The following is a 27,320-nucleotide window of genomic DNA, read 5'->3' on the forward strand; positions in this document are numbered from 1 at the left end:
AGGGAATGTGCCTTGATGTATTCTGCCATTTCTCAGGGTATGGAGCTACATTTTGAATAACAGAATCACAGAATGTCACGGATTGGAAGGGACATCAAAAGATCATCTAGTCCAGTCCCCCTGCTGGAGCAGGAACACCCAGATGAGGTTACACAGGAAGGTGTCCAGGCGGGTTTTGAATGTCTCCAGGGAAGGAGACTCCACAACCTCCCTGGGCAGCCTGTTCCAGTGTCTGTTACCCTCACTGAGAGGAAGTTTCTTCTCATATTTAAGTGGAACCTCCTGTGTTCCAGTTTATACCCATTACCCCTTGTCTTATCATTGGTTGTCACCGAGAAGAGCCTGGCTCCATCCTTATGACACTCACCCTTTATATATTTACAAGCATTAATGAGGTCACCCCTCAGTCTCCTGAAGTGCAAGTGAAATTCTCCGAGGGTTTAGCAATTCCGATTTGTTGTTTAGAGATGAAAATCTGGTGGGAAATATTTTCTCCTGTGTAGTTAAAATGCTTTCCATTTTTACTCTATGTGCATATTGTGTTTGGAAAACCTGTTTGATGTCTTGAATGACACTTTGAAAGCAGCAACTACAAGGTCATTAGGTGAATAATCCTCCATTGGTTTGAGCAACTCTAGAGCAAATGAGCACCCTCAGAGGCTGCTGCTCAATGGAGCTGGATCAAATGGCCTCTTGAAATCTCTGGTTGCTGTTAACCAGCCTCACTGATTGATCACCTATGAGCTGGCAACCTGAAAATCAGCTAGTAGCTGTGGTGCTAAAGGAGAACACAACTGATTTGAAACTTGCTTTAGATTCTTAGTGTACAGATAAAAACTGTTTGGTGTAAAAAAATAATAATAATAAATTTAAAAAAAAAAGAAAAAAAATAAGGAAAAAAGGAGTATTAATCACATTTATTCCCAGACGTCTTGCTAGTAGGTGACCATATCGGGAATCTGGTTGAAAGAAGAGTGCTAAGTTCAGATGACTCAGAAATTTTTCTTGATGTAGGTACTTTGACTTTGTTGTCACCTTTCTCTCATCTAGGTCCTTCTGATCAGCACCTCCAGCTACTCTCTGGAACCCATTAATAAACTCATGGTGTCTTCATGCAAATGAGATTTTGGACTAATTATTTTTTCTTAAAATATTTAATCTAAAGGGGTTTTCATTTTTTATAAGGTAAAGCATTATAGCAAATAGCTAGAATTATTTTTCATGGAATAAAGACAGGATAAGGCTATAATTACTTTGACTTTTCTTTGAAGCCTAGCGAGTTTGAAAGGAGACTGAAGATCATCCTGTAGATTTAAAATTTTCATCATGCAGCTTAGATCTGATTAATACATTTTTAATGCTTTCTGGCTTGTTTTCTACGACTTCGTCTGTGCATGGAGAAAGTTCTACGGTAACTCAGCCTCCAGCCATAGTGTGCAAAGGAGACGGGATGCTCTGGCTCAGATGTTTTGGTGGTTTTGGTTCTTATGAACAGCCACCCTTGCCTTTCTGTTCCAAATCACTGGTCTGGAAACATGTTGCATGTGACTCCGTCGTTGAAGATCCTAATTTGTTGTGTCAACTCAGATTTCATGTTGTTGGCTGCTTAACCTGAGATGCTGCGCCGTGCCCTCAAGTGTGGCTGCATCTTCCCTTCTGTGATTGTCACAGCACAGGAGGTGGCATGGGCAAGATTTTCTGGGGTTTATCTGGCAAACTCAAGCTCTTCTCACAGGGAAAAGATAACAACTGCAGACATTCCTTCAGTACTTAATGCTTAGAAATGGGATGAATCTCAAAAGTTTATAGCACCTATGTTAAACACAAGTAAGCAATTATGAGAAGAAAAGTATTTTAAAAAGAAGAGAGTAGATACCAAAAAAACATGATAAGGAAACGTAAGAGGAAATCTGATTAACCACATCTATTTTTAAAACCTGTTTTCCATGCTTTCCACTTTTATGTGAAAGGCCAGCGAAATACACAGGACACTCGATCTGCATCCCAGAGGAGAGCAGAGCTTCTCACTCCTGAATGTTCTTGAAAATGGTGCTTCATTGAGAGGTTTCACACAGCAAAATCGTATCTACCTCGAGGACTGTTTGCTAAACCTGATCTTAGTATATAGCAGGATATAAAATTTTCATAAACTAGATTCTTTGTGGGAAAACATCTACGATTCCCCATGTTTATTCTGTTTAAAAATACTTCTAGATGTAAATTTGTTAGTTTGGTCAAAAAGCAGAACAACCTTGTGACTCATTTAATAATGTTCATATTATTAATGTAATAATATGCATATTCATAATATTTTCTCCCGATGAAAGGTTAGTGTGTTTTTAACAAAATAAAGATGGGGCATGCCAAGTGAAGAGTGAATCAATCATCCTATCAAATGATTGCTGTTCTTCATCTCTCCTTACAAAGTACTATGAATTAGCAATGGCCTTTGAGTTTTGAATTCATTTATCGACATTTTACATCTATATCATTGTCCTACATCAGCTATTTATGGGTTTAAAGTGCAACGAGGGAGGTTTACACAAGGGAAAACATTTTAGTGGTAGAAGATTTCTGTAACTTGGGTCTTTAAGAACATCTTAGGCAAATGTCTTATGGGAATAGTCTAAGGATGGCTGACAAAGGCAGACGCAGACCTCATTTAAATAGCAAGGAAAGAAGGATGGTGTATTTTTGTAATGACAGTTAGGTCATTTGAAAAGCCAGATTTTAGATCCCCATCATTCTGTCTAGGGATTCTGTGACTGGGAGCTGAACATGTGAAGATTAACTCTACAGAAGCGATGAAGCAGGCTTATGAGATGCAGCATATCCTTGCTCGTGTGTTTCTTCCTTCTAATGCAGGTGTTAGATGATAGTGGCATTTTTGCCAATAAATGGGCCAGAAAAAAAAATCCAGTGAAAAAATGGGGCACCTGAATAAGATGGTAGATAACCTGTTTCTGCAATCTGTGTCCAGTTAGTATTACCTTGGAGGAGAGACACCTTTTTATGCATCTTCTAGGTCCTTTATGAGTCTCTGATTTTGTTAGTGGGTATGGAGGATATGTTGTTAAACAAGGATTTCAGAATATTTTTGAGGTTTTATTTAAGCTGAAATAGGATTTGCCTTTTTTAACTCCCCCGGGAAGCAGGTTTTGCATCACGATCTGAAAGTAAGCGCTCTGTAAAACATGTAAATGCTCCTGCCTTCAAGGTGCTAAATCTTCTTACACAATGGATATGCAAAGTGACAGGTTTTATAAAACTGAGAACTCATTTATAAGGGAGGTACTCTTCTCAGTAACCAAAAAACAAACCAAAAAACAGACAAAACCAAAACCAAACAGAAAAAACAACAAAAACCAAAACAACAACAAAACCCCACAATGACAACTATAGTAAAGTTTTATTCTAGCGCATTTATTTCCATGCTTCTTCTTTTACTTGGTTTTATACTAGGGCTGTTTCGTTAATAGCCACTTAGATTGTTTAAATGGAAAAAATTACCATCAAGGTATTTGAATCTGAAAAGGCCAAGTCCATACTTAGTGCTCAACTCACAGAAAGAAGAATAGCAAGTGACTATTACATTTGTTATATTTTAGCAATAAGAGCTGTTGAATAGCAAGTGGAATGGTGCGTGCAATGCTGTTGTCTGATGCAGGGGTCTTAGAAAAGATTCCCTGATGTTCAGGAATGATTTACCTTTGGTAAGTCCATGCAAACTGTGTCCAGTCACCTCCTTCTCCTGAACATGCCCTGAAATATGTTTGAGGAGGACTCACTCCCTGATTTTGCCCTGGACCGAAGTGAGGCGTTGTGTTGTATTCCACAACTCAAGGGTTTGGATACGGAGTAAAAGCTGGAGCCTTTATAGAGCCAGAGGTTGCTTGATGGATGGACAAGTACAAGCCAGGCTGTGTTAAACTCTGAGAATTGCTGATCTGTGCCGCTCTGGTCAGAGACTTGTGTTTGGAGAGAAGCAGCGTTATTGTGTTTTCTGAATGAGAGAAAATAGCATGTACATGAATGAGCCTGCTCACAAAGGGAACGTGAATTCAAAAGTAATTACAGACTCTCATTTCCCATCAGTAAACAGAGGGAAGGGAGGGTCCGATGTGTGTTATTCTTCTGCTCTCCAGTCTCCTCATCTCAAAAGAGAGAATTTCCTCCTCTCATTGTAATGTGAGAATTCTGCTTCCACTGGGGTTGCTGCTGAAGACTGGGAAGGAAAATGGGATTTTACCATGAGACGCATTAGAAGCAGCTGAGACCCTGTCCTTTACTAAAAGTGCCTTGCTGTTTGGTGGAATTTGGCAGTACTCTTGCAATAATAATCTTTTTACTAAAGTTATACTGCTTCAGTAGGTACGCAGGCAATATTTATATGTAGCTGCACAAACAAGTGAATGTATGAGCATTACATCTCTTTGAGGTGAAGAAGTGTTATTCCTTTTCTGCCTGTTCAGAGCTGAGATACAATGAATAAGTCACCTACCAGAGGTTATGAGAACGGTTAGTGGCCTGGAAAGTAAGCTACAGATCTGTTTGGCTATATAGTATATTTTATAGTACATCTCACAATCTGTGTTTTGTGGACTTTTTTTTTCATCCTCCAAGATGCACCAAGCTATCAAATAGTTACTTACTAAATTTAAAACTACATATTATGTAAAATATAGTAACTGGAACTGGGATTTTTCATGCCAGTTTGGGCTCCAGACATTGTCTAGAACCACTGGATTTTTGTATAAGAAAATCCTGATTGGGAGAAATTTTACAAGGGGTAACTCAATAGTATTTGTAAGGAATTACAGAAAAAACAAACTTCGGAAAAAGATGTGTTTTTGCTACAGGAAATTTTTCACTTTTAGAACTAACACAAAGTAGAGTGAAAAACAGAGAGTTGGAATCTGGCTGTTCGTGATAGTCCTGCAACCTTACGAGCAGTCTGCGTGGGTGAACAAGGCACTTCTGAAGAAATTCAGACATAAGAATGGAGCGTACAAAAGGTGGGAGCGGGGGCAGGTGACCCAGAAGGAATTTAGAGAGACAATCATGCAGGAATGGGGTTAGGAAAGCCAAAGCCCACCTGGAGTTGAATCTAAAAAGGATGTGAAGACCAACAAGAAGGTCTTCTACAGGTACGTCAGCAGAGAAAAGAAGACTGGGGCAAACCTGTGCCTGCTGCTGAGTCAGAGGACCTGATGCTAAAGAACGTGGAGAAGGCCAAGATAAGAAGCAATATACCCAATAATTCAATAGGCTGAGGCACGCCTATTCCCTGACAGCTTGGTCTTTACAAGTAGGACCAGCCTTCTGCCAGTTCTAGTGAGACACTTAATGAAATGGTGAGAAATCACAGCCAGACTCTTGTGAAGGAGAATAAAGTGTGAAAACCAAAGAACACCCATTAACTGATTTGCCCCAGGTCACACATAAAATCTGCAGTCAGACTGGGAATAGATTTCCACTCTGTGGCACTCTCTACCACTCTGCTTTCTCTACATAACTTTGGTGATAATCAAAAGGATTTTTCACTATCTGTAATACATTAGCTATTCTAAGTACCTGTTGCTGTGCACTGCTTTTTTTTGCCTTGTTGCATTATTTCACTAGTAATTTTACCATCGTTACTCAAATGAGATTCCCAGCCTTCTCACTTAAAGATTAATTTCATGGTAGTGGGAAATATAGTACTATTTGTCTCTCCAGGCCCGAAAAGCTGTATAGGTAAGCGAGAGATCCTTGCTTTTGAGTTGTTATGGAATGAAAGGTTTTATTAGTGTAATTGTTCTAAAAGTAGAATATTAAGCTAAGACTGTTAGTGGAAAAATACTAGAAAATGTAATTCAAAACATGATTAATGCGTATCCAGGATTTTATTTGCCATCCAGTAAAACAAAATTGGGGCCAATATAAACTTGCAATGGAGTGCAGCCACTGAATTAGATTAAACCGTGTAATCTCTGTATCTGCAGCAATCAGAAAAACTATAAAAATTCAAGAATGCTTGGATATTCAGTTAATAAACTTCTCTATAATTGTAAACATATCAGGAATCTGAGTATCACAGGGCTACAGCGTCTGTGAAATTGGTGTCCATTTGTTTCTATAGACTTGAATATTGAGTAAGATAAAAACTGCAATGATGGATCACTGTCTAACAATAACTGGTAATTTAGTGAAGAAAGTGAATGGATGGGATGGTATTTTTACATTTTTCATCTGTTCAAATAAGTGAATAAATATGAAGATTTTAAGAACTTGCTCTTCTTAAGCACGTTTGTGTGATATTGTGATTTCCTGAAATTGTTTGTTTACAATCTGTATGTTTGGGAGTAGGTGATGCTTGTAGGTCCCTTCCAATTGAACTGTTATTCTATTCTATTCTATTCTATTCTATTCTATTCTATTCTATTCTATTCTATTCTATTCTATTCTATTCTATTCTATTCTATTCTATTCTATTCTATTCTATTCTGTGCTATGCTATGCTATGCTATGCTATGCTATGCTATGCTATGCTATTCTAATTTCATTCCATTCCATTCCACTCCACTCCACTCCACTCCACTCCACTCCACTCCACTCCACTCCACTCTACTCTACTCTACTCTACTCTACTCTACTCTACTCTACTCTACTCTACTCTACAACTATTCCTGGCCTTGTGTGAATTCTGTTGTTAAAAGCTTTTTCTCATTCCTAACTTGATTGGTAAAAGGCAGAGGTGTGGAAAAAGCCAGCCAGAGGGAAATGAGTTGTTCCCCAGTTTCCCCTGGAGAGTCGCAAGCTTGAAGTTGCTCTGCATAGGCTCTCTTGTACCCAGGGTAGCTCCTGCAACGTCTGACAGCATCACTGGAATTTGTTTAAACATTCTCGGAGGGGCAAAAATTAGAACTGGAAGAAGCAAAACACAGAAGGTTTGTTATGACAAGTTTAACTTATAATTTATTTTCAAGAAAGGATTACTTAAAAGTTTGTAGTGGTGTTTAATATATTTTTGTTATATGTTGATTTTGTAATTTCCTTAAGTAACTGATCAATTGTAATTTTCATATCAATGCTGGATAGAACTAGAGGAACAGTTTGGTCTTCTCTGTGGAAATGTAATGGCTTTTTTTTTTTTCATATTTTGCTGTGTGAGGCAGCAAAATGATTTGGTTTGGACCTATACTGCATATATTTTAGAGACTGGGAAGTGTGCTGAGTGCTCTTCTTACTTAGTTGAGACCAAGACCTAAGGAAGTCTGGTAAAGAAAAAAATCTTGCCAGCTGAATGCTTTGACTGTTTATCATGGGGTTTGGTTTTTTCTTTTTTTTTTTTTTTCTTTCTTCCTTTCTTTCTTCTGTTTCAAAATCAGTTAGGCTTAATTGTTTTAAATCTCTTCTCAGAGCATGTGTAGTTTAAAAGGAAGACCTACTGAAGCTCTAAATGGAGGCTGTAAAATGCTAAGTTGGCTGAGTTGTACAATACAGGCCAAGACCCTTAAGTCTTTGGTACCAAGTCACAGTCCTGTGAAGTGTTTTATCCTTTTTCAGTGTATTACACCTGTTTCATGCCCTGATTAATGAGAACACGGAGTGAGAACATAGGATCATAGAACGGTTTGGGTTGGAAGGGACCTTAAAGATCATCTAGTTCCACACCCCCTGCCATGGGCAGGGGCACCTTCCACTAGATCAGGTTGCTCAAAGCCCCATCCAATCTGGCCTTGAACATTTCCAGGGATGGGGCATCCACAGCTTCTCTGGGCACCCTGTTCCATCAGTCTTGTATCAAGTTTATATCACTATCCTATTCATTTTTGGTATGTGTTATAACCTGTATTTTTAAATCAATCTGCTAATTGGACTTCACCTTACCACCAAGATATTTTTGTTACGGCAACGTCTCTGCAGTTTCATATTTGCTGCATGTTTTACTACACTGCCATATATTCCACGTAGAGGAAACAGTAATTATTTTAACATCAGTAATGTAAAATCTATTTCCTCAGCACAGGCTGGAAGGGAACATGAGGGAAGAACAAGGTTGAGGAAAAAATGCACTGCATAAGCTGTATAATTGCATTTATTTGTATTACAGTTTCATTTAGGCTAGAGTTCATCCACACAAGGCACCCCAAAATTATGCTATATCAGAATAACTTTGGAAGAACATACTGTGTTATTATTACACGAAAATGATGATGTTTAACCACAGGTTAGTGTTGTGGTAGGGAGTGGGGGCAGTGTGGCTGACTTTCATTCTGAGATTTTGGAAGCTGTTTTCTCATAGCTAGCTAGACATTTTTCTTTTAATGAGTTAAAGAGAACTGTCATCACCAATGACAGACTGAGCATATGCAGCTTGCTACTGATGGTGATTTCTCTGTCACTAATGGTACTTGTAACGTGGAGGATGTGCTAGCAGCAGCAGTCAGGGGCAAACGTGGTGCTTTATGTACCCCACGATATATCATGTTACACGGAATGTGTTACACTAAGCGATAGCTTCTTGATGGTACTTGTTTTTATTAAGATTTTATTGAAATTAAAGCAGTGTTACACAGTCAACAAGATGATCTTACTTTTCAATTTTATTTTGACCATTTTTAGCTGTATAAATTCATAGGTTTAACATAGTTCTTGGTTTGCTTTTAATTTTCAGATATCAGGCTCCCTTCACTATGATCAGGAATATTCAATAAAAACGTAACCTGGCACTGAGCAGCTGATGAAATTTTTATTCTCGGTAGATAAAAATCTATTTTTATTTTGATGTAAGTAATGAAAAATCCCTCAGTGTAAGTGACAGTAATGGAAGCTGCTATACAGAGATTGTCAAGAAAATCACAAACTTGGAATTCCCAGGTCATAATTTTAATCAAAATCAGGAGGTTGGTCGTCAGATTTTTTTAATAATAAAAGGAGTTTTCAGTCTACTGAACACATGGATTATTATAAGGGGCTCTGAGTTAATATGAGCTGTGAGACTTTACCTTGTAATGTAATGAAGGGTCTGTCTGCCTGAAGCCATACCCCTGCAGCTGGTGAAAATGTACCAAACTCTCCACAATACTTAAAAGAGGAGGGTTGGTTTTATTTCAGTACTACACTGCATAAAGTTACATGAATAGGAAGAGTCACAGGAGGGCGTTAGACAATATCAAATACTATAGTCTTTTTTAAATTTTTTTTTCTTTAATGGCCCGGTCTGTCAACAATCCAAACATTAATTATTTTGGTAAATGAAGGCCTAGATCCATTTAAAACCACAAACATCAGACTTTAGAGCAAAAGTGGTACTGTCAATGTAGCAGGAAAAATCCACCCTATGATTTATTTTTTTTTCGCTGATTCAGACAATAATCCATCCTGAGCAGTGGAACAGGAAAGGCTGCTCAGGCGCAGGACATGAGTTTGGCTGCCCTTCAGTGCTCCAGTATTTCTCCACGGCATATTGAAAAGGGCCACATACAGAGGTGGTTGTTCTTCAGTTGTCTAATCCTTTTTTTTGTACTCGCTGACACTGTCTGCCTCTCCAGTCTCTCATGACAGCCAAGCTTCATATAGTCACTACCTGCTGTGTAAAGATGTGCTGCTTTATATCTTTGTTGGGCTAATCTCAATATAGCTTCATCACATGCCTCCTTGTTCAGATATTGTGGGATTTGGTGAAAAATAGTTCTGCATTCACCATATTCTGCTTTAATAAACTTTGATCTTATTATCCCCTCGATCTTCTGCTCTTCAAACTGCAGAGTTCCAGCTTCTTTAGTCTCTTTTTAAGGCAGCTGCTCTGTACTCTGAATCATTTGAGTCCTTCTCTGTGCCTTCTCTTAATCCTGTTTCTTGAGTTGAAGAGACCAGAACTTTCTGGTACACCCGTGTTTTATATAGCAGCAAAATGACATCCTCTGCCTTGGTTTTGCTACTTTTCTTGGTGACAGCGGAAGTTTTTGGGCTTTTTTGGCTGTGGTTGAGCACAGAGAACCGTGAACTGTGACTCCCCCATCTCTTCTCCGTTCAAAGTTGATCTGAGAATGTTATTGAGGTTTAGATGTTTTCCCCAAAGCAGAGCATCTTACCTGGGCTGAAGCTCGTCTTCTGCCTCTTTGAGCACCTGTTCAGTTTTAGAACATCCTTTGAGTTCCTTTCCACTGGCATGGAATTTGACTACTTGAAAGAGCTTAGTATCTTCAGCAAATATGAAGATTTCCTTGTGTAATCCTTCTTTGAGTCACCGAATTTGAATGAAACTGATTCCTTGGGAACCCTGCTGCTATGACTTTTTCATCCAGAAGAGAGAGTGCCTGTTTAAGGCCTGCTTGTTCTTCCTCTCCCTCAAGCAACTTGCAGGCCACAAAAATGACTTTTTCCAGTTCCATTCTATCTTAATTTCTTCAATAGTTTTCGGTGGGAAGCCTTGTCAAACACTTTCTGAAAATCCAAGTCCACTGGATGTTCATTTATCCTCATGCTTTGTCTCCAGGCCCTGAACTCCCTGCAGGTAGCAAGGCAGAACTTTCCTTTGGAAAAGCTCTGTTGACTTTTTTCCACTGGATGTATATGGGGTCAGCAATCTTATTCCTTTGTGTGGACTCTGCTGTCTCACCAGGATTGAAAGTTAGTGTCAGTGGTCCTTTCAGGACCTTCAGGGCCCTGAAGTCAATGCCATCAGGTCCACACGACAGTGATTCGGCCAGTCTAGTACTTCCTGTATATCTTCATAGCTTCATGTATAGCTTCACGTTGATGTAGCTGTTCTGATGTTAGGAAGAACACATTGTGTGAGATACCATCTCATCATCCTCACTGGAAAAGAGAGGTGTCAAGAATTTTATGAGCTGCTTTGCTGTGATCTTCTCATCCTTGAGTATCTTTTTCATACCTCTGTTGAAAAATGATCCTACCAAACCCCTAGCAGTCTTTCGTCTTTGAAGGTGTTTAAAGAATATTTTAGTCTCAGCATGAGCATCTGTTGCAAGGTATCTTAAATTGCTTCTTCACCCTCTTAATTTCCTGTTTACATTTGACGTGCCCTGTTTTATGGGCTTTCGTGATCCCATTTTCATTCTCGTCACTTTCAGAAATTTCCTGATGTTCTTCACTTTCCTGACACATTTTGAGCAACACATCCATTTATGTACCTGAAAAGGAGTAGAGGGGAGAGTTTTATCAATAATCATTCAATGTTTTAGTTTGCCATTGCCAATAATGCGTCTGTAGGCACTTTCCTGTTTTCTTTTCTAGATTCAGAATATTTTCTCCTTTCTTTTGATCTTCTTAGTAGCAGCAGAAGTAAAAAAATTGACTTCTGTGCAAATGTGGGACTTTATGAACTGACTGAATTAGAAGTAAGGCAGTGGGGTTGGTTGTCTTTGAAATTAAAACTGTTAGTTTTGAATTTTCAGGTGTTATATACTGAATATTTAAAAATCTGATATAAAAGAAGATGCCTCTCACTTTTTAGTTATCAAAATAGCTACATATCCCTTTTGTTTTTGTCATGTAGATTATGGTGATGTAGAGTTGTATTCAACGTTCTTGGATAATTTAACACATACTTACACCTTCTTAATTTATGAAACGTGTTTGTGATTTTTATAATTAGATTTCTTCAGGAAAATAGCACTGTGATGTTGTGATTATAATATTATGAATAATTTTCCTAGTTGTTAATGGCTAAAGTAGTGAAGATTGTTAGGGATGCTATAATAGTGATTCTATTCTATTCTATTCTATTCTATTCTATTCTATTCTATTCTATTCTATTCTATTCTATTCTATTCTATTCTATTCTATTCTATTCTATTCTATTCTATTCTATTCTATTCTATTCTATTCTATTCTATTCTATTCTATTCTATTCTATTCTATTCTCATTATAGTCACGTACTTCCGGAGGGGTGTTGTATTACTAGATGATACAAGATGCTGTATGGGGAAGTCAGAGTTTTTGGCAAGTGATTGAGAGGTGTTTCTGTAAATGTGAGAAGCAGCATACGATTGTGGGATGTGCACTTTTTGTTTCTCTGAAATTACAGTAGGAAAGTAGTTAATATAACTGGCAGTGATTATTGCTTATGCTTGAGATTTAATGTCCAGCTGAGATTAATTAGAAGAAGGTTTCTCAGAACAGCAAGATCTTGGAGCACTGTCTTAACTGCTGTTGGGAAAGGAAAAGGTACTGATTGCTTTCTTAAGGTGCAGTTATAGCCTGAACAATGTTTTTAAAAAACTTCCTATGACCTGGTTGTAGTCAGTAATGTGGACCCAAACTCAACAACTGGAGAGGTCCCTTCCAATCTCAAATTACTATAAGTGCTGCGACTTGTGTGTAGACTCAGGAAAGCATTATTAGCAGATTATCTAATGACTCAGTTGGCAGCTGGAAGTTTTCTGCATATTTTAAAGGCTAAATGAAGTTAATTAAGGATGCTGGGCTGAAGCTTCATGCTCAATTTTGATGTCTGCAGCCATGGAGTTGCCTATTTAAGATGCTGAAACCTCAGCCGAGTATATCTATGGGTGGTAAAATGTAAACTTCAGATGTATACTTCATGAAGTGATTACATTTCTTGGGGGAATGTTTACTAACCTAGTCTGTTTCTAAGCTTTTGATACCAAAATACATTCCATAGAGCCTGCATGGTTATTTGCTGCCAACTTTAGGGAGTTAGTTTTAAGGGACTGACTTCCAAGATAGATTTAGTTTTGAATTTATTGGTTTGATTTTAGGGATACTGGTGTTTTAAGGAGTGAGCAGAAATAGGGGGAAATGGCTTACATAGGCATGAAAATGACATGAAAGACTTAATTTATTCTTTAGTGGGTAATAGCTCAAGTTTGGGGAGATTTATGTTCTTCGAACAGATTTTAAAATCCCTGAAAATATTCAGTATAACTTATGTTCTGAGATTCCTAGTACATACAGTGCATTTTAGGGAATGTTGATTCCTTTCCACTCTGGAAATTTTTCCAATAAGTCATTGCCCATCATGTATGTAGAATAAGTACTGTCTCCTTGGAACTGATTTTCTCTGCTCTTACGTCTTCTGACCCTTGATAACACACAAGTCATTTACTCCCATTCTGTATATGAGCTTCTGAAATCTCACAGAGTGCTGTGAAACAGAAATGCCGCCTGACTACTGCAAAGAGTTTTGAATAAGTGCATGCATTCACTAACTGATTAAATCTATTTATGGCATGTAAAACTAGCTTTTCTTAGGGTCTGGTCAGAAAATGACAAGTAATAGTAAAATGGCATGTGGTGAACAGCCCCTTTCCACTGGGAAGTGCTACCCCCTTAGCTAGAGCAGGGGTGCTGATCAAATCACAGAATGTCAGGGATTGGAAGGGACCCTGAAAGATCATCTAGTCCAATCCCCCCGCTGGAGCAGGAACACCCAGATGAGGTTACACAGGAAGGTGTCCAGGCGGGTTTTGAATGTCTGCAGAGAAGGAGACTCCACAACCCCTCTGGGCAGCCTGTTCCAGTGCTCTGGCACTCTCACTGAGAAGAAGTTTCTTCTCATATTTAAGTGGAACCTCCTGTGTTCCAGTTTGAACCCATTGCCCCTTGTCCTATCATTGGTTGTCACCGAGAAGAGCCTGGCTCCATCCTCGTGACACTCACCCGTTATATAAACATTAATGAGGTCACCCCTCAGTCTCCTCCAAACTAAAGAGACCCAGCTCCCTCAGCCTTTCCTCATCTTCGTTGCCCGGCGCTGGACTCTCTCCAGCAGTTCCCTGTCCTTCTGGAACTGAGGGGCCCAGAACTGGACACAATATTCCAGGTGTGGTCTCACCAGGGCAGAGTAGAGGGGAAGGAGAACCTCTCTCAACCTACTAACCACCCCCCTTCTAATACACCCCGGGACGCCATTGGCCTTCCTGGCCACAAGGGCACAGTGCTGGCTCATGGTCATCCTGCTGCCCACCAGGACCCCCAGGTCCCTTTCCCCTACACTGCTCTCGAACAGGTTGTTCCCCAACTTATACTGGAACCTGAGGTTGTTCCTGCCCAGATGCAAGACTCCACACTTGCCTTATGCACTGCTCTGGGTTGTCAGCATGTGAAGGGAAATGAGATAGCTCCAAACTTTCAGCTGTGATGTTTCCTCTGAGCTGGCTGCTTTTCTGAGAGCATTAATTCAATCGCTTTGTGAGCGTTGCACCATATTCTTGGTCTGTGACGTTACGAGTATCTCAGTGAAGGGTGAGATGTGCGTATGTAACAGCCATGTTTCTAATTTCAGGGGAGCGGTAGGAACATTGAAGTGCTTTCTGTTTTTTCTGTATTTTTATTACTTTCATTAAAGTTAAGGACATCTGATAACAGAAGATTATATTTATGAACTTTAGGTGAGGTCTTGGTTAAGCCTCTAAATGTCTAGCGTAACTTCAAATGTTGATATCACATTGTCTAGAAATTGTGTCACATGTTTCGCATCATGCTATTACACTACAAATTGTAAATATTCTGGAATACTAGAGACCACTTTGGAATATAATATCCAAATGTTCTTGCTTTTTTCTCATACCCTTCGTGTGCTTCAAAGCTGAAGAAAATGAATTTTGAGATTCATACAATTAGTATGCTATGTCATGTCATTTCATATGATTAAGTGGAGAATTTCTGTAATGGGTTGGATGAATCCCACACATGCTGGCACAAGCAGCATACACGTTTAAAATATACTAATTTGTGTCTTACTCATTTCAACAAATGGGCTTTATGTAGGCAGGGTTCAGTCTGCAGTGGAAAGGTTTGGATCAGCGAATCGTTTTTTGACTAAAAATATTTGCCTGGTAAAAATACCCGTAGCTGGTACTTTTCTCACAGTTTCCGTATAATAATTATTCTTATTTTTAAGCTGATTTCATGCTGAAGGCTTCAGTTCTGCAGCGCATTTGTAGTTGTGCATGACTTGCATCATACTGGATCATTCCCTCTACTTTAAAGGCATAATTCATGTGCTTGAATCAGACACGCATTTAAGTACCTTTTTGAATTAGTGCCTATGTGGAAATTGTTTTTCCCCCCAACATAATTAGATTCTGGACTGGAAATGACCTTGCGTAGATGGGTTTTAGATTTTTCTTTTCTGAATTGTGCCGCCATCAGTTGTTGCTTACTGTAATATTTGTGGGTTTGCAGCTGTCCAAAAAATCGCATTATTTTGTGTTCATCTTCACAACAATTATATGCCTCTCGACTGCCTTTTCATTTTAGTTGTAAAATTAGCATTTTGCCAACGCTGTAATTGATTAAAAACTAGCAATGCAAATTCTAGTTGTCCAGAGAATGTCTCAATTTAATGCGAATAGAAACCAATGTAAATTCATGGTTACATGAGGTGTAACACCAATTATTAAAAACATAATGTTCATCTGTATGTGTAGCTATTTGGATGTGTATTTACTTTGTCTTCTGTATTTTAATATTTTTCAGACAAGTATAAAAGAAGGATTACTGCTGAAGCAAACCAGTTCTTTTCAGAGGTGGAAAAAACGTTATTTCAAACTTCGAGGACGTACTCTTTACTATGCTAAGGATTCAAAGGTAATTCTATGCTTATAGCGTCCAACGCCATATGCTTGTAACGTCAATTTTGTTTAGATTTCTAAGTGCAATAATTATAAAGTAACAATTTGTTAGTGATTGTGTTGTTTAAAAAATACTGTATATCAAATGTAATATGTTAGATTAACTAAGGAGGACTGGTGTTTTCCCTATTTTTTTAGTGAAGTTTATCACAATTACTTTAACCTTTTGGACTATTCAGACAAATAATAAACTAATCTTAAGGAGTTGCATGTGGCTTGTAGTTTTGTTGTTGTTTTGTTTTTGTTTGTTTGTTTGTTTATTTGTTTTCAAGGTGGCTCTCAGGCAGTCAAATCTAACATAAAAAACCCCAGTAAAAAGTAGATAATGCTCGGCTGTCCCTCAGTCCCTCAGACTGAATTTCATTAAAACTCTTCCAGTCTGATGCCCATATTGCTGTTAAAGAGATGGAAATGGTTATGTGAAGTCAAGACAGGAAGATTTTCTGCCGAAACTGATTTAGAAGGGAAAAAGCTGTCTTCTGACAAGTGAAATTTTTTAGTGGGAAAATTGGGGGTGGGCAGAGGGGAATACTTGTCTTCTTGGTGAAAGGCATTTCCTTCCACCCCCTTGGGACAGGGACTGGGAGCATTTTGGCTTGTTGGGCTGGCTCGAATTATGCTGTTTCACAGCCATGGGCATTGCTTTTCTTTACCCTGTGGAGTTGCAGCGACTCCTGGGAGCTGTAGGTGAATTGCTTCAGGTCCCTGTCAACTTCTATAGCCTCATCTTCTCAACAAAACTAGTACTAAGGCATAGGGACCTCTCTTTCTAGGGCTATATGACTAAAGTTGCATGATATGTGGTAGCGTGACTGCGATGAATCAGGGAAAATGTCGCCTCTCCAGGGAGCCCAGCACTGAAGTACTTCTGTTGTCACACTTCTCTGCACATGGTGCTACCCTGAGCAGTTTATATAAAGAGTCAATAAATGGCAGATGAGAACTCTTGGAATGGCAATGTCATCTGTGCCATGAAGATGAGAAAAGGAGGTGTAATATGTAGGCGGTTGTACAAATACTCTGTAGCATTGAATCCAGAAATGCTGAAACGCCCCCAGCATCCATTCTCCTTCCTGTGGCATGGAAGAGGAAGAACATGCTATGGCTATAAAAAAGGGGACGCGTTTTTGTTGGTCTTCTCTTCTGTGCTTCAAGACCCAATGTGAGTTTAACATAACCTAATTAATCCTTTGCCAGAGGCTGGGGTGTTTAAAGAAGACATATATTACTCTTACTGGAACATTGAACAAAGGAGTAGAAGGGATCTTTTCAGGCCTTTGAGCTCCATTTTCTTGTATGGATACCGTGTCATATATGAATGTAAATGAATGTAATATGAATTTCATGAATGTAAAGTTCCATCCCAAAACTAGTTAATTCATTTGTAGGCAGTTAATCCATTTGTATCCAGTTCTGGGCTTGTCAGGTTAAGAAGGACAAAGAACTACTGGAGGGAGTCCAGCAGCAGGCTACGAAGGTGATGACTGGTCTGGAACATCTCTCTTATGAGGAGAGACAGAGAGAGCTGGGTCTGTTCAGCCTGGAGAAGAGAAGGCTGAGCATGGATCTCATCAATGGTTATAAATATCTCAAGGGTGTGTGTCAAGAGGATGGGACCAGACTCTTTTCAGTGGCACCCAACGATAGGATGAGGGGCAACGGGCACAGACTGAAGCACAGGAGCTTCCATATAAACATGAAGAGAAACTTCTTTACTGTGAGGGTGCCAGAGCACTGGCACAGGCTGCCCAGGGAGGTTGTGGAGTCTCCTTCTCTGGAGACATTCAAAACCTGCCTGCACGCATTCCTGTGTCAACCTCTTTTCTGTGAGATAACAATTATGCTACAAAGCAGACCTGCATCTATTAAAAATAAAACAACAACATCAAAAGAGATTTTAAAGATATATATAACTTCGGAGCCACCTTTGTATACTCTCATGTACCATTTAGGTAGAAAATAGGACTGTGTTTAGGGGTGTAATAGGAGATTCTATCACATCGTTTTCTATTTTTTCACTACTTTTTTTTTTTTCTGTTTTTCTTTTCCAATTGGAATGGACACAAGGAAATGAAAGCACAGACTGTAAGCATACCTGAAAGTGGACTCAGACTATATTTAACGTTTTTGTGTTCTTTTCCATTCACAGTCACTAATATTTGATGAAGTTGACCTGTCAGATGCCAGCGTAGCTGAATCGAGCACAAAAAATGTCAACAACAGCTTCACGGTATGGAACCATTATAATACTGATCTTGAAAGCTTTAGATACACTGTTACTAAGAAAATCAAGAATCCTCTGAATAACTTATAATTTTTATTTGGAAATAAAATGTCCTTTATTTGGAAATGGCTTTATGTATCACAACAATATCACATCAGCTCTTGATAATTTTGTCTCTGTGCTTTTTTAGCAAAATTTAGAGTGTTAGGTAACAGTTGCTTCAAAAGTTGCTGGTACAGCATCCAATGGCAGTTGAACTAGATTATCATTGTAGGTCATTTCCAATGGAAATATTCTATTCTATTCTATTCTATTCTATTCTATTCTATTCTATTCTATTCTATTCTATTCTATTCTATTCTATTCTATTCTATTCTATTCTATTCTATTCTATTCTATTCTATTCTGAAATAAAAAAGAAAAAGTGACGTTTCCATCTGTATTGATTTACTGTAAAGCTGCAAGAGTAGATGTGCTAGCCTGCCTACAAGGCATTAAAAATTTATCAAAATTCAGTATTAGTACTTGGTTAGTACTCATTAGTACAGCTTACTTTTATGCTGCAGTTTGTCTTCAAGGTGATACGCTGAATTGATTAAAATGTAATTGTGTTATTGTTTTAATTTTTTATAATAACATTTTTTCTTTTCTGACATACTGAAGTGGGGCTTTTTTTGTTTTCATTGTCAATCATATTCCCGTATGTTTCCAAGTCACATGGAAAAGCTGTCTCCAGAGTCGTACCTTGATTCCAACACTGGTATAAGAAATGAAGAGTGTTCATAAATCTGTGTTCACAAGTGTGTTTCACACACAGGTCTTGCCATTTATTGTTCAACTGCTTTGTTGGAATTAAGTGATAATGTCTGACATAGTTCCTCTGCCGATTCTTAAACCCTGGAAAAGTAAATTTTTTTGAACAAGAACTAGCTATGAGGAAGATCATGGGTAAAATTTTCCTTCCGAAAGTTATGTGCTATCCCACTGACTGCGATGGTGTCACCTTTCTTAATCTGCAAATCCCATTATTCCCTATTAAAATGTGGATTTTCCATTTTCCTGAGGATTGTAATGATCACAGGTGGTATGTATTACCAGTGTTCTTCTCCAAGGCCATCCAGTGCAAGTCTTCTGAAAGCATCACCAGGTCTTCCTTGTTCTTCCTTGTTCTGCTGCCTCCCAGGCAGCTACTGAAGTAGTCAAGAGCACTTCAAAGATGTGTTTGCATTGGCCTGGACAGGCCGGCTTGTTAAATCAATCTAAGTTTCTTTGCTGACTAAGAACACAATAAAAAAGACTAATTTGACAGAAAGTCTCAAACGTGGAGGTGGCTGTGTGAGGTGCCAGCTTGCCTTTCAAAGATGTTTTTGGTGTTGCTTAGAAGCTCGGCTTCTGCCTTGCTCCTGGCCAGAAGTAAAGCTGTCATGGAGGCATTGGGATGGCTGAGGAATAATGAGGCCTACAAAGATGATGAGCTGATTATTCCAGTGATTGTGATCGTCACTTCTTGTTCAAGATGGGATATAAGGCTCAGCATCCCCTAAAGACCCAAACTTCCCTCACTGCAGCCTCCACTGCGGGAAAAGGACAATAAAGAAAACACTTCTCTATGAAGTATTACCACCAATCACTGAATCATAAAATAAAGATGTTCATCTTGGTGTAGTTTTTTGTGGGGAAGAAAAGTGGCATGGTTTGGGGTATTTTTATTTATTTATTTTTTTCTTCTTCTCTTCATTGTTTGGTGTTTTGGTGTCCTTCATAATCCTTTAGGCTCACTCATTATCTCATTCTTCACCAAATACTTTTTTTTATATCCAGTACGAAGATTCCTGTAGAAGACGGTAGTGAGAACAAAATCTCAGGGTCTACAGCTTTAACAGTGTTTTCTCTAAGGAGTCTTCAAATTAATTTTGAAGAATTATTTGGGTTTATAGCTCTCCTGGATTGAAGTGTCATCTGATTTGACTGTGAAATATGGTAACAGTCATCATCTCGCTTAATCTTTTGGCTTCTTTCTTTCTGTTTGCCTAACCCAGTCTCCCAGCAACACAGCTCAGTGAATTAATCCAGCTCTGGCCTTGCCTGCACTGCTTTTGAGGGAGGAGTGTAGCGTTCCAGCAATACTCCTTATAAATAAAAAGAAACATTTCATTTTCCTTTTTTTTTCCTTTCATCTTAAAAAAGATAAACCGGCCTTTCTTGAAATCACTTGTTTTTCTTTATAAGTGCTCTGTTGGCATTCTCTTTGTTAAAAAAGCAAAAATTAAATCCTTAACTTTAGCTTTCTGTAGCTAATGTAGTCCTCTTGGGTTTTTTGTCCCAATAGAGATTATTTTTAACACATACTTATGTAGATGGAATAGAAACCAAATGACGATCTTTCCAGGAAAACACACCTTTTAAAATTTACGTTAAACATTTTTTTTTCCCCAAATCCTTTTATCATTTCACTTACCCCTGCCCCCTCAATCTCCCACCCGCAGTTTGTGGCAGCTACTGGTTTGCCTTCTTTTGCCCCGGGTAGTTTGTATGTTTGGAGACAGAGCTGTGCATGTCAAGTTTTTCCATGCTCTTTTTTTGGATAAAACTCAAGTCCTAAAATTAGTCATAACGCACAGATTTAAGGTTGAGTTTATTTGTAATGCACATGCTTGCAGAGTATTTTATGTAACTAAATACCAGTGTTTACCCACCAGAATACTTTTCCTTTCTTACTACAAACAAATTGAGGTTTGGGGGAAAGCTGAGATAAATAAATATCTGCTAATTAAAATGAGAAGCTGCTAAACTTGAAACAGCTTATCTGTTTCAGTTTTTTATTGATTATGATATTGCTTTTCAATTGACAAGCAGCTCATTGCTAGCAAATAGTTCCTGGTGAAGGAGCTTGCAAGTAGAATGATGTTTAATAGATGATGGGTGTTTTGTAGTCGTGAGCATTCTCATCTAGACCCTTGACTTCAGAGGCTTCATATGAGACCCTCAAGGCCAGATTCTTCCTGATGACTTTTTAGGTGCCAATCTCTGAAGCCTGTGGGGAGGGAGAAGAGGTTCAAGAGAGCGATTCAGCCCATGGAAGATGTGCATCACCCCCTCCATCAGCCACACCGGGAGCACATGGGGGCTTTTGCTCTCCCCGTGCCTGTAGCTCAGTGCTGTGAGTGAGCACTGAGTCCTCCTCATGATGCTGGGGAATCTGCTGAACGAATTTTTGTTTTTTTTTTTTTTTTCGACAGCGCTTTGATTTGGCCTCAGTGGGTGGCTTATGTTGTCCCAGCACGTCCTGAGGAGTGTAGTTGCACAGCGTGTTATGTCTTCAGGGATGAATCAGCCCCCCATCCCTATTGCACGCAAGCAGATGGGGCAGTGACCAATTCTGCTGAGAGCTGTAATTCCTCATGCATTTTAGCTTGCAAGAATGAAAGATGGCTTGTTGGTGTCTCAAGTGCATTAAGAAAAATCTCTTTATTGTTCTCAAAACAAGACTTGAGGCTGAATAAGGCTGAATAGTGCTCTCTAGCATGCAGGCATGGGCATGTGGAACATTGGTGGCGTGCTTTTGTTCTAATTGATAGAAGGTTTTTTAAATACTGAAATAATTCTTGAACAGGCATATTCAATTAATGAAGTTCCTCAGGGCAACAGGGTGATAATGAACTGTGATTTCAAAGGGAATTTTGACAGGTTAGCTTTCGGCTTAGGTTTCTACCTCTGCCTTGCTTTTGATGATGAAGAACTTCTGATGCACTTTGGCTAGGAAAAGCCTCTGTAGATGTTAACCATGCTGCCTTTCAATTGCTGAGCCACATGGATGTGTAAAATGTTCTGGGCTATTATAAATCTGTCCTAGAGTCTCACGTAAAATGCACAGGCATCATGTACCACACCTATGTTTAGTCCATCCAAACTGATGTTTGAAACACTTAATTCAGTTATGCTCTTCTGTGATAAATATGATGGAAAATAATAATTTCAGGGTGGAAATACTGACTTTGAGGCATTACTTCATATATTTGTCTTTAGGCATTTGATTTTGATTAGGCCAACTTCTAGTCCAATTTAAGCTTTTACACATGCCACGTAATCTCAGTTTTGTACTATATGTATATTCAGAAAAGTGAAAATCAGATTCATTCTGTTACCTAATTACACCTCAGAGTAACAGAGGAAATAAATAATTTCACTGTTTTTCTGGAAGTTGCCGTCCAGGAACATGAGAATTAATATACTAGATGATAGGGATTCAGCTTGCCCAAACTTCGGGTGGGATTAAGTGATGGGTTTATAGACCTCTACATTTAGATATGTAGGATAAGATTAATAGTTCTTTAAAGTAAATTCCTGTAATTGCTCAATTCAGTATAGGCTCCACTGGTTATTAACTTACTCTGTCTTAGCTGTGATAGGAGCCTTGTCATCCAGGGCACCTGCAATGTCAATCCCTGCTTTTAGCTTTCTGAATCAGGTGCTGAATCAAGTACTTTTTGTTGAATATGCGTCTTCTTAAAGTGGTCATCTTGACAGGGAGGAAGCTGCTGTAGGCAGATCTGCTGTCCTGGAAAGCCTACTGCAGTTCTTAGTAATTAGAAACTGGCTGGAAATTAGACTTTATATTCCAGCCAATAACATTGATTACTGGGATTCTGGGTATGCTTGCAAAAATGTCTAATGTCATCATTTTTTGCTGATTTCTTGGTTTTAGTGATGCTATAGACCATATAGACCTTAGAGTCTAATTATTTATTCTGTGGAAAAATACTTCCTTGCAGAGCTCTTAATGTGCTAGGCTTTAATTAAGTATTCTCACCTAGTGTGGTGAGGCAAAGGCAGCAGAAACCTATAAACTGCCTGTTCTTTATTCTATATTCTTTATTACCTCCTTTCAGTTTGACTGTTTTCCAGGGTAAATAATATTTGTAAACATTTTTCTTTACTTTTACCTATTATTGCAGTTCTTCTGACTAGTATTCTGCAGCATCATCTTGTAAGTGAAGTGACCAGTTTGACACTCAGGGAGTACAAATTACAGATATTCGGGACTGTTTTCTAAGTTAACACTCATTTACATTCCTTATGGATCCCACATTTTGTCTGTTTTCTGCAGCAGCAACACATTATGCATATTTTTATCGTCTACAGTGATACCAAGATCCTTTTCCTGTTAATTCAGAGCTGTCTGTAATTCCTAAATATTTCTTCTATGCTTCTGTGGTTTTTTTTGGGTGTGTGTTTCTTTGTTTTTACTAACAACACTGAACTTTTTCAAGTCACTGTACTGTCTGTTTAATACCTTGCTTGGCTCATTCTGAAGTACCGTGGTGATCAAGAGGGGGGAACTAAGTAATCAAAAATTTGTTCTTTCTGTAAATGTTCCCCTATTGCTACTTTACGCTTCTCTTCCAGTTTAAGAATTTCACCCCAAAACTTCGTAAGAGAATAATAAGGTGCTTGTGATCCATTAATCTTTCCCCATATTAAAAATCCGTACTATTCCTCCTTACTTTTTAAATGTCCTTTAGCTTTCTTCTCATCACATGATCAGGACATAAAAATCATCGGTCTTTTTGGTTCAGTGACTGAACTAAAAATAATTGTGGGTCAAACTGATGTTTTAACTTATTTGAACGGAAGTACTTAGCTTAGTACAAATTAAATGGATTAAATTTTGTTTTAAAGTACTATTTTCATATTATAAAAAGAAAAAAAACCCACAAACCATGCACAGCATTTCATTAGTTAGTCCCTGAGTGTAATTTTGTTACAAAAAGTTGAAAGGTTTTTTTCTCTAATTTCCACTTTTTTTGGTCAGATTTATCAATTCACTTTGACCTGAAAGCAGACTGTTCTGCTTAATATGTTTTTAAACAAAAAAAAAATCTTTATCCAGTTGTCTGCAATTTTCTTGATACTCTGTAAATTGGGACAGATTTTGAAAAACTAAACATTTATGTTGGCTGATTTTCCTTTGACCTATTAGTTTGAGATGGTTAGGTACTTTTTGTAGGCCAAATAATCTGTTGGAGCAACTGTGTTTCAACTGTGGTTAAAATGTGCCTTGTTTTCTTCCAGTTTATATTGTTTTATTCCAGAACTCTGATTACCTTATTTCCTATCCATATTCCTGAATGTAGCATATCCTACATCTTGGCTGGGGATGTAAAGTTTACTGGTATATAATTTATGTGGAACCAGTTTAAAGCATAAACCAATTCTTTTAACCTTTGCATCCTCCTGTACAGCCTCTGTTTTTAATGGAAAATTGCCTAGTTGTACTGGAAACTCAATTCTTGCTATTTGTTGGACTTTAAGGTCCAACATTAGTCCAAATATTAGGGCTGGGCTTGAAGGCATATTGTTTTTTAGCAGCTTATTTCAGCCTTGCTGCTTCTAACATCAGTCAGCTCTCTGGTCACTGTTGAGATTAGCTGCTTCTAATTGATTATAGAAACTTAACTTTTAATATTCATGATGGCCTCAGAAAAGAGAATGTGTTGCCAGACTTTTGTAGTATGTTGGAGAGAGAGTGTAAATTTCTTTGGATTCGGACATATTTTGCTTCCTTTCTTGCCACTCAGATTTTTTTGGAGTTGTTGTTGAGGCTTTTCTTCAGGGACTATGAGAACTTTGGGGAATGTGAGAACTGCTTAACCTTCCCCAAGCCACATCAAGAGGAAAAGAGCCTTTTCCCAAAGGAATTTAAAACCTTTCATCTTTAGGTTTGGGCACTCCAGTCTTCTGTATTTTTGAATATCAGAGACAGAGAGAGATAGTCTCAAAGCTGGGAATAATTATCCTAGTACCGTTTCTTTCCTATTTAAATAATCTAACATCAGTTCAGTTTTATTACCGACTCTTGATTTGCCCAAAGCTCAGGGTCTTGAGCTTTATTTAACTGCAGAAATGCTTATGGATGCCAGTGGAGGTATTTCTCTAATGCTGTCCCGCTAGTTTGCAAAATCCACTTTACTGCAGTTTGGTCTTGGTGTACATCAGGAGATGGTTTCCTTACTCACAGCCTAAAGCCTCCTTCAGTCACTATTCTACCTCAGTCTGTTTTTTTGGAAGCCCAGTAACCTAAAGGTTGCACTGGCCTTTTCTGGGCTTTTTGCTGCTTCTCTTTCACCGTCTTTCCTCTTTCTGTAGTTTGGTGAAATCATCTGGCCATGCTGCTCTTGGGAGACTCCTGGGATCATGTGGGATCATGGGCTCAGCAACCACCTTCAAGACTTTGGCTTATTTCAGACTTGGGGTGGTTTCCCCTGGTTTCATATATTGCTAAGCAAACTTTTTTCACTGCGTGATTAAACCTTCAGTTTTGCTCTGTATGAATATTCTGGCGTGCATCTATATGCAATTTTATTTATTTATTAAAAATGTATTTTGAGTAAATTTCTGCACATAGTTTCTGCTGATATTCCCTTGAAGAGAGATATTCTTGCTTGACTTCTCCCTTTAATAAACCACAGGTCACTCAAAGAATAGATTTGTGTTTGGAAACATGCTTCTCTTTCTTAATAAACTTACATAAACCACCAATTTGAAATAGTTTCTCCTTAAATTTACCCAGCTGAAGAGTCTGGTGTGAACCTCCTGAAACTCCTGAAATTGGTGCATCTTAACTCAATTGCTTACTAATTTAAACTAAATAATAACAATATCTACTGTTATTATTGTTGGTTTTGTTATTATCATTAGTGATCTGGGTATGATTTATGAGCTTACAGTAGTATTATGAAATTATTTGTGTGAAGGAAAACAAAAGAAATTCTACTGAAGTGCTAAGTACTGCTTGTTGAGCTATCCTTAGGATTCCTCTCAGCATACTTTACCTCAAATTTGACCTGCAATTTATCCAGGAGATGTATAATAATTTCCTGGGCTTGGCTTCACTTTGAAATTTCCTTTGCATTCTGGTTGTGTCTTAACATTGGGAATGGTATACACCGATGATGGTGGGAGTGCAGACACATTTGTAGATGTCTTTACTTAGAGAGTCTTCCTCTGAGAGGTGAATCCCACTCTCAAATATGCTGTATTTTAAATTTTCCCCTTGCATGGCACCATCACAGATGGGGGAATGGCATCTCCAGATGTTCCCTGTGCCCCAGTTGCAGTCCAGCACCAGGCTGACAGAGGTCCTGGAGGCACACCCCTGAAGATCTCAAGGCCTCTTGTCATCTCCAGGAGGTGGAATATTGCTGGAAACAGTTCAAGTTCCCGTGCTGGGCTCCTCAGCGTGACTCAGCTTTGCACACAGAGCTAACTCTTGGGCTGGCTTTAGTTTTCTCCTAGTTGTGAACCATTTGCTGTTTCATACAGATGCTGATGAGCCTCTAAATGGTGAAGGCTTTTCCATGCTCCCAGCCCGAGCAATACCCAAACCACAGAAAGAGGAGGGAAGTGCTTTGTATTCCATTTAGGTCCATTTTCAACTCTTTTTTTTTTCTATATTCAGGCAGCTTAGGAAAAAAAAAAAACCAAACTGAAACACCAAATTAATATGCTTCAGGGAACAAAAATGGAGAGACAAAAGCAATTAGCGTGCACTTGTGATGCACTTAGATTTCTTTTTCCTCCATTTAGCATTTGCTCGTTTCCCCCTCCCTCTGACAGTGACAGAAAAATGTAATGAAGCTGAGAGCTCTTTGAATAGCTTTGGGTGTGACTTTCAAGTTTTAAGCTCCTTATCTCTGACTTGATGCGCTGTCTCCCTTTCCCTAGAGTGTCTGGAAACGTTGAAGCTTTAAGTTTCATTATGAAAAAGCAATAAAGCATTTCAGCTGTGAGGCTAAAATCCATAGATAAATCGCTTGGGATTAAGCTATTACAAGAAAGCTGAACACTTTTCAGAAGAGGTAAAAAAGGGCATGCTTAAAAATGTGACCATTCTGAGCTAAATTGTACATTTTTGTTCTAGTTATGTTTACATTTATTGTTTTCCACAGATTTCAAGCTTAAGCAGGATTTTTTTTAAATAGTTTGCAGAAGACGTCTCTATTTCTTCCTTTAGTTTTCTGAGAGTTTCTTTAATTTATGAAATACATTAAGAAGATTTGCATAGAAGTAAATGCATTTAAAATGTCTTTTATTTCCTTGTCTGCACTGATAGTAAAGCACTGATGAAGCAGTTGGGGTATTTGGAACATGAGCACTGGTCTTTGAATTACTTCAAGAAGATTGCCAAATTTCATTCTTCCTGCAGTTCTACACTTGCGTATTCTCTGACATTTCTTCCTCTTCTTGCTCTCAATGTGGTTAAAATACCTGGAGAAACCTTAAAAATCATCCCTCAGTGCAGTTCCTGTCTACCGGATAATTTTATAAACAAGGACGTTGGTGTAAACTTTGAATAAATTTCCTGCTTCTAGTGAACAAGGATCCCTGGCTTCCAGCAGCTGGATCATGTTTAAACAGGAATCTGTTATTACAGAAGAAGAAAATACTCACTTGCTGTTCTATTTTATATAACTTTGCACTTAAAGCC

At 38.4% G+C, this 27,320-nt stretch overlaps 1 protein-coding gene across 5 annotated transcripts in view; it reads left to right on the forward strand.

The window, feature by feature from the left end:
• Positions 1-27,320, forward strand: part of DGKH (diacylglycerol kinase eta) — a 172,687-nt gene that overhangs the window by 72,236 nt on the left and 73,131 nt on the right. For 4 of the 5 annotated variants that reach the window (XM_082053712.1, XM_082053713.1, XM_082053715.1 and 1 more), the window contains exons 3-4: positions 15,455-15,565; positions 17,759-17,839. In XM_082053712.1, the coding sequence (XP_081909838.1) occupies positions 15,455-15,565; positions 17,759-17,839 (192 nt within the window). Of the gene's footprint in view, positions 1-15,454; positions 15,566-17,758; positions 17,840-27,320 lie in introns of those variants that run through there. The other variant, XM_082053716.1, reaches the window with a different exon arrangement.

This window comes from Streptopelia decaocto (genome assembly GCF_964273445.1).
Source record: "Streptopelia decaocto genome assembly, chromosome: 1".
Classification (NCBI taxonomy): domain Eukaryota; kingdom Metazoa; phylum Chordata; class Aves; order Columbiformes; family Columbidae; genus Streptopelia; species Streptopelia decaocto.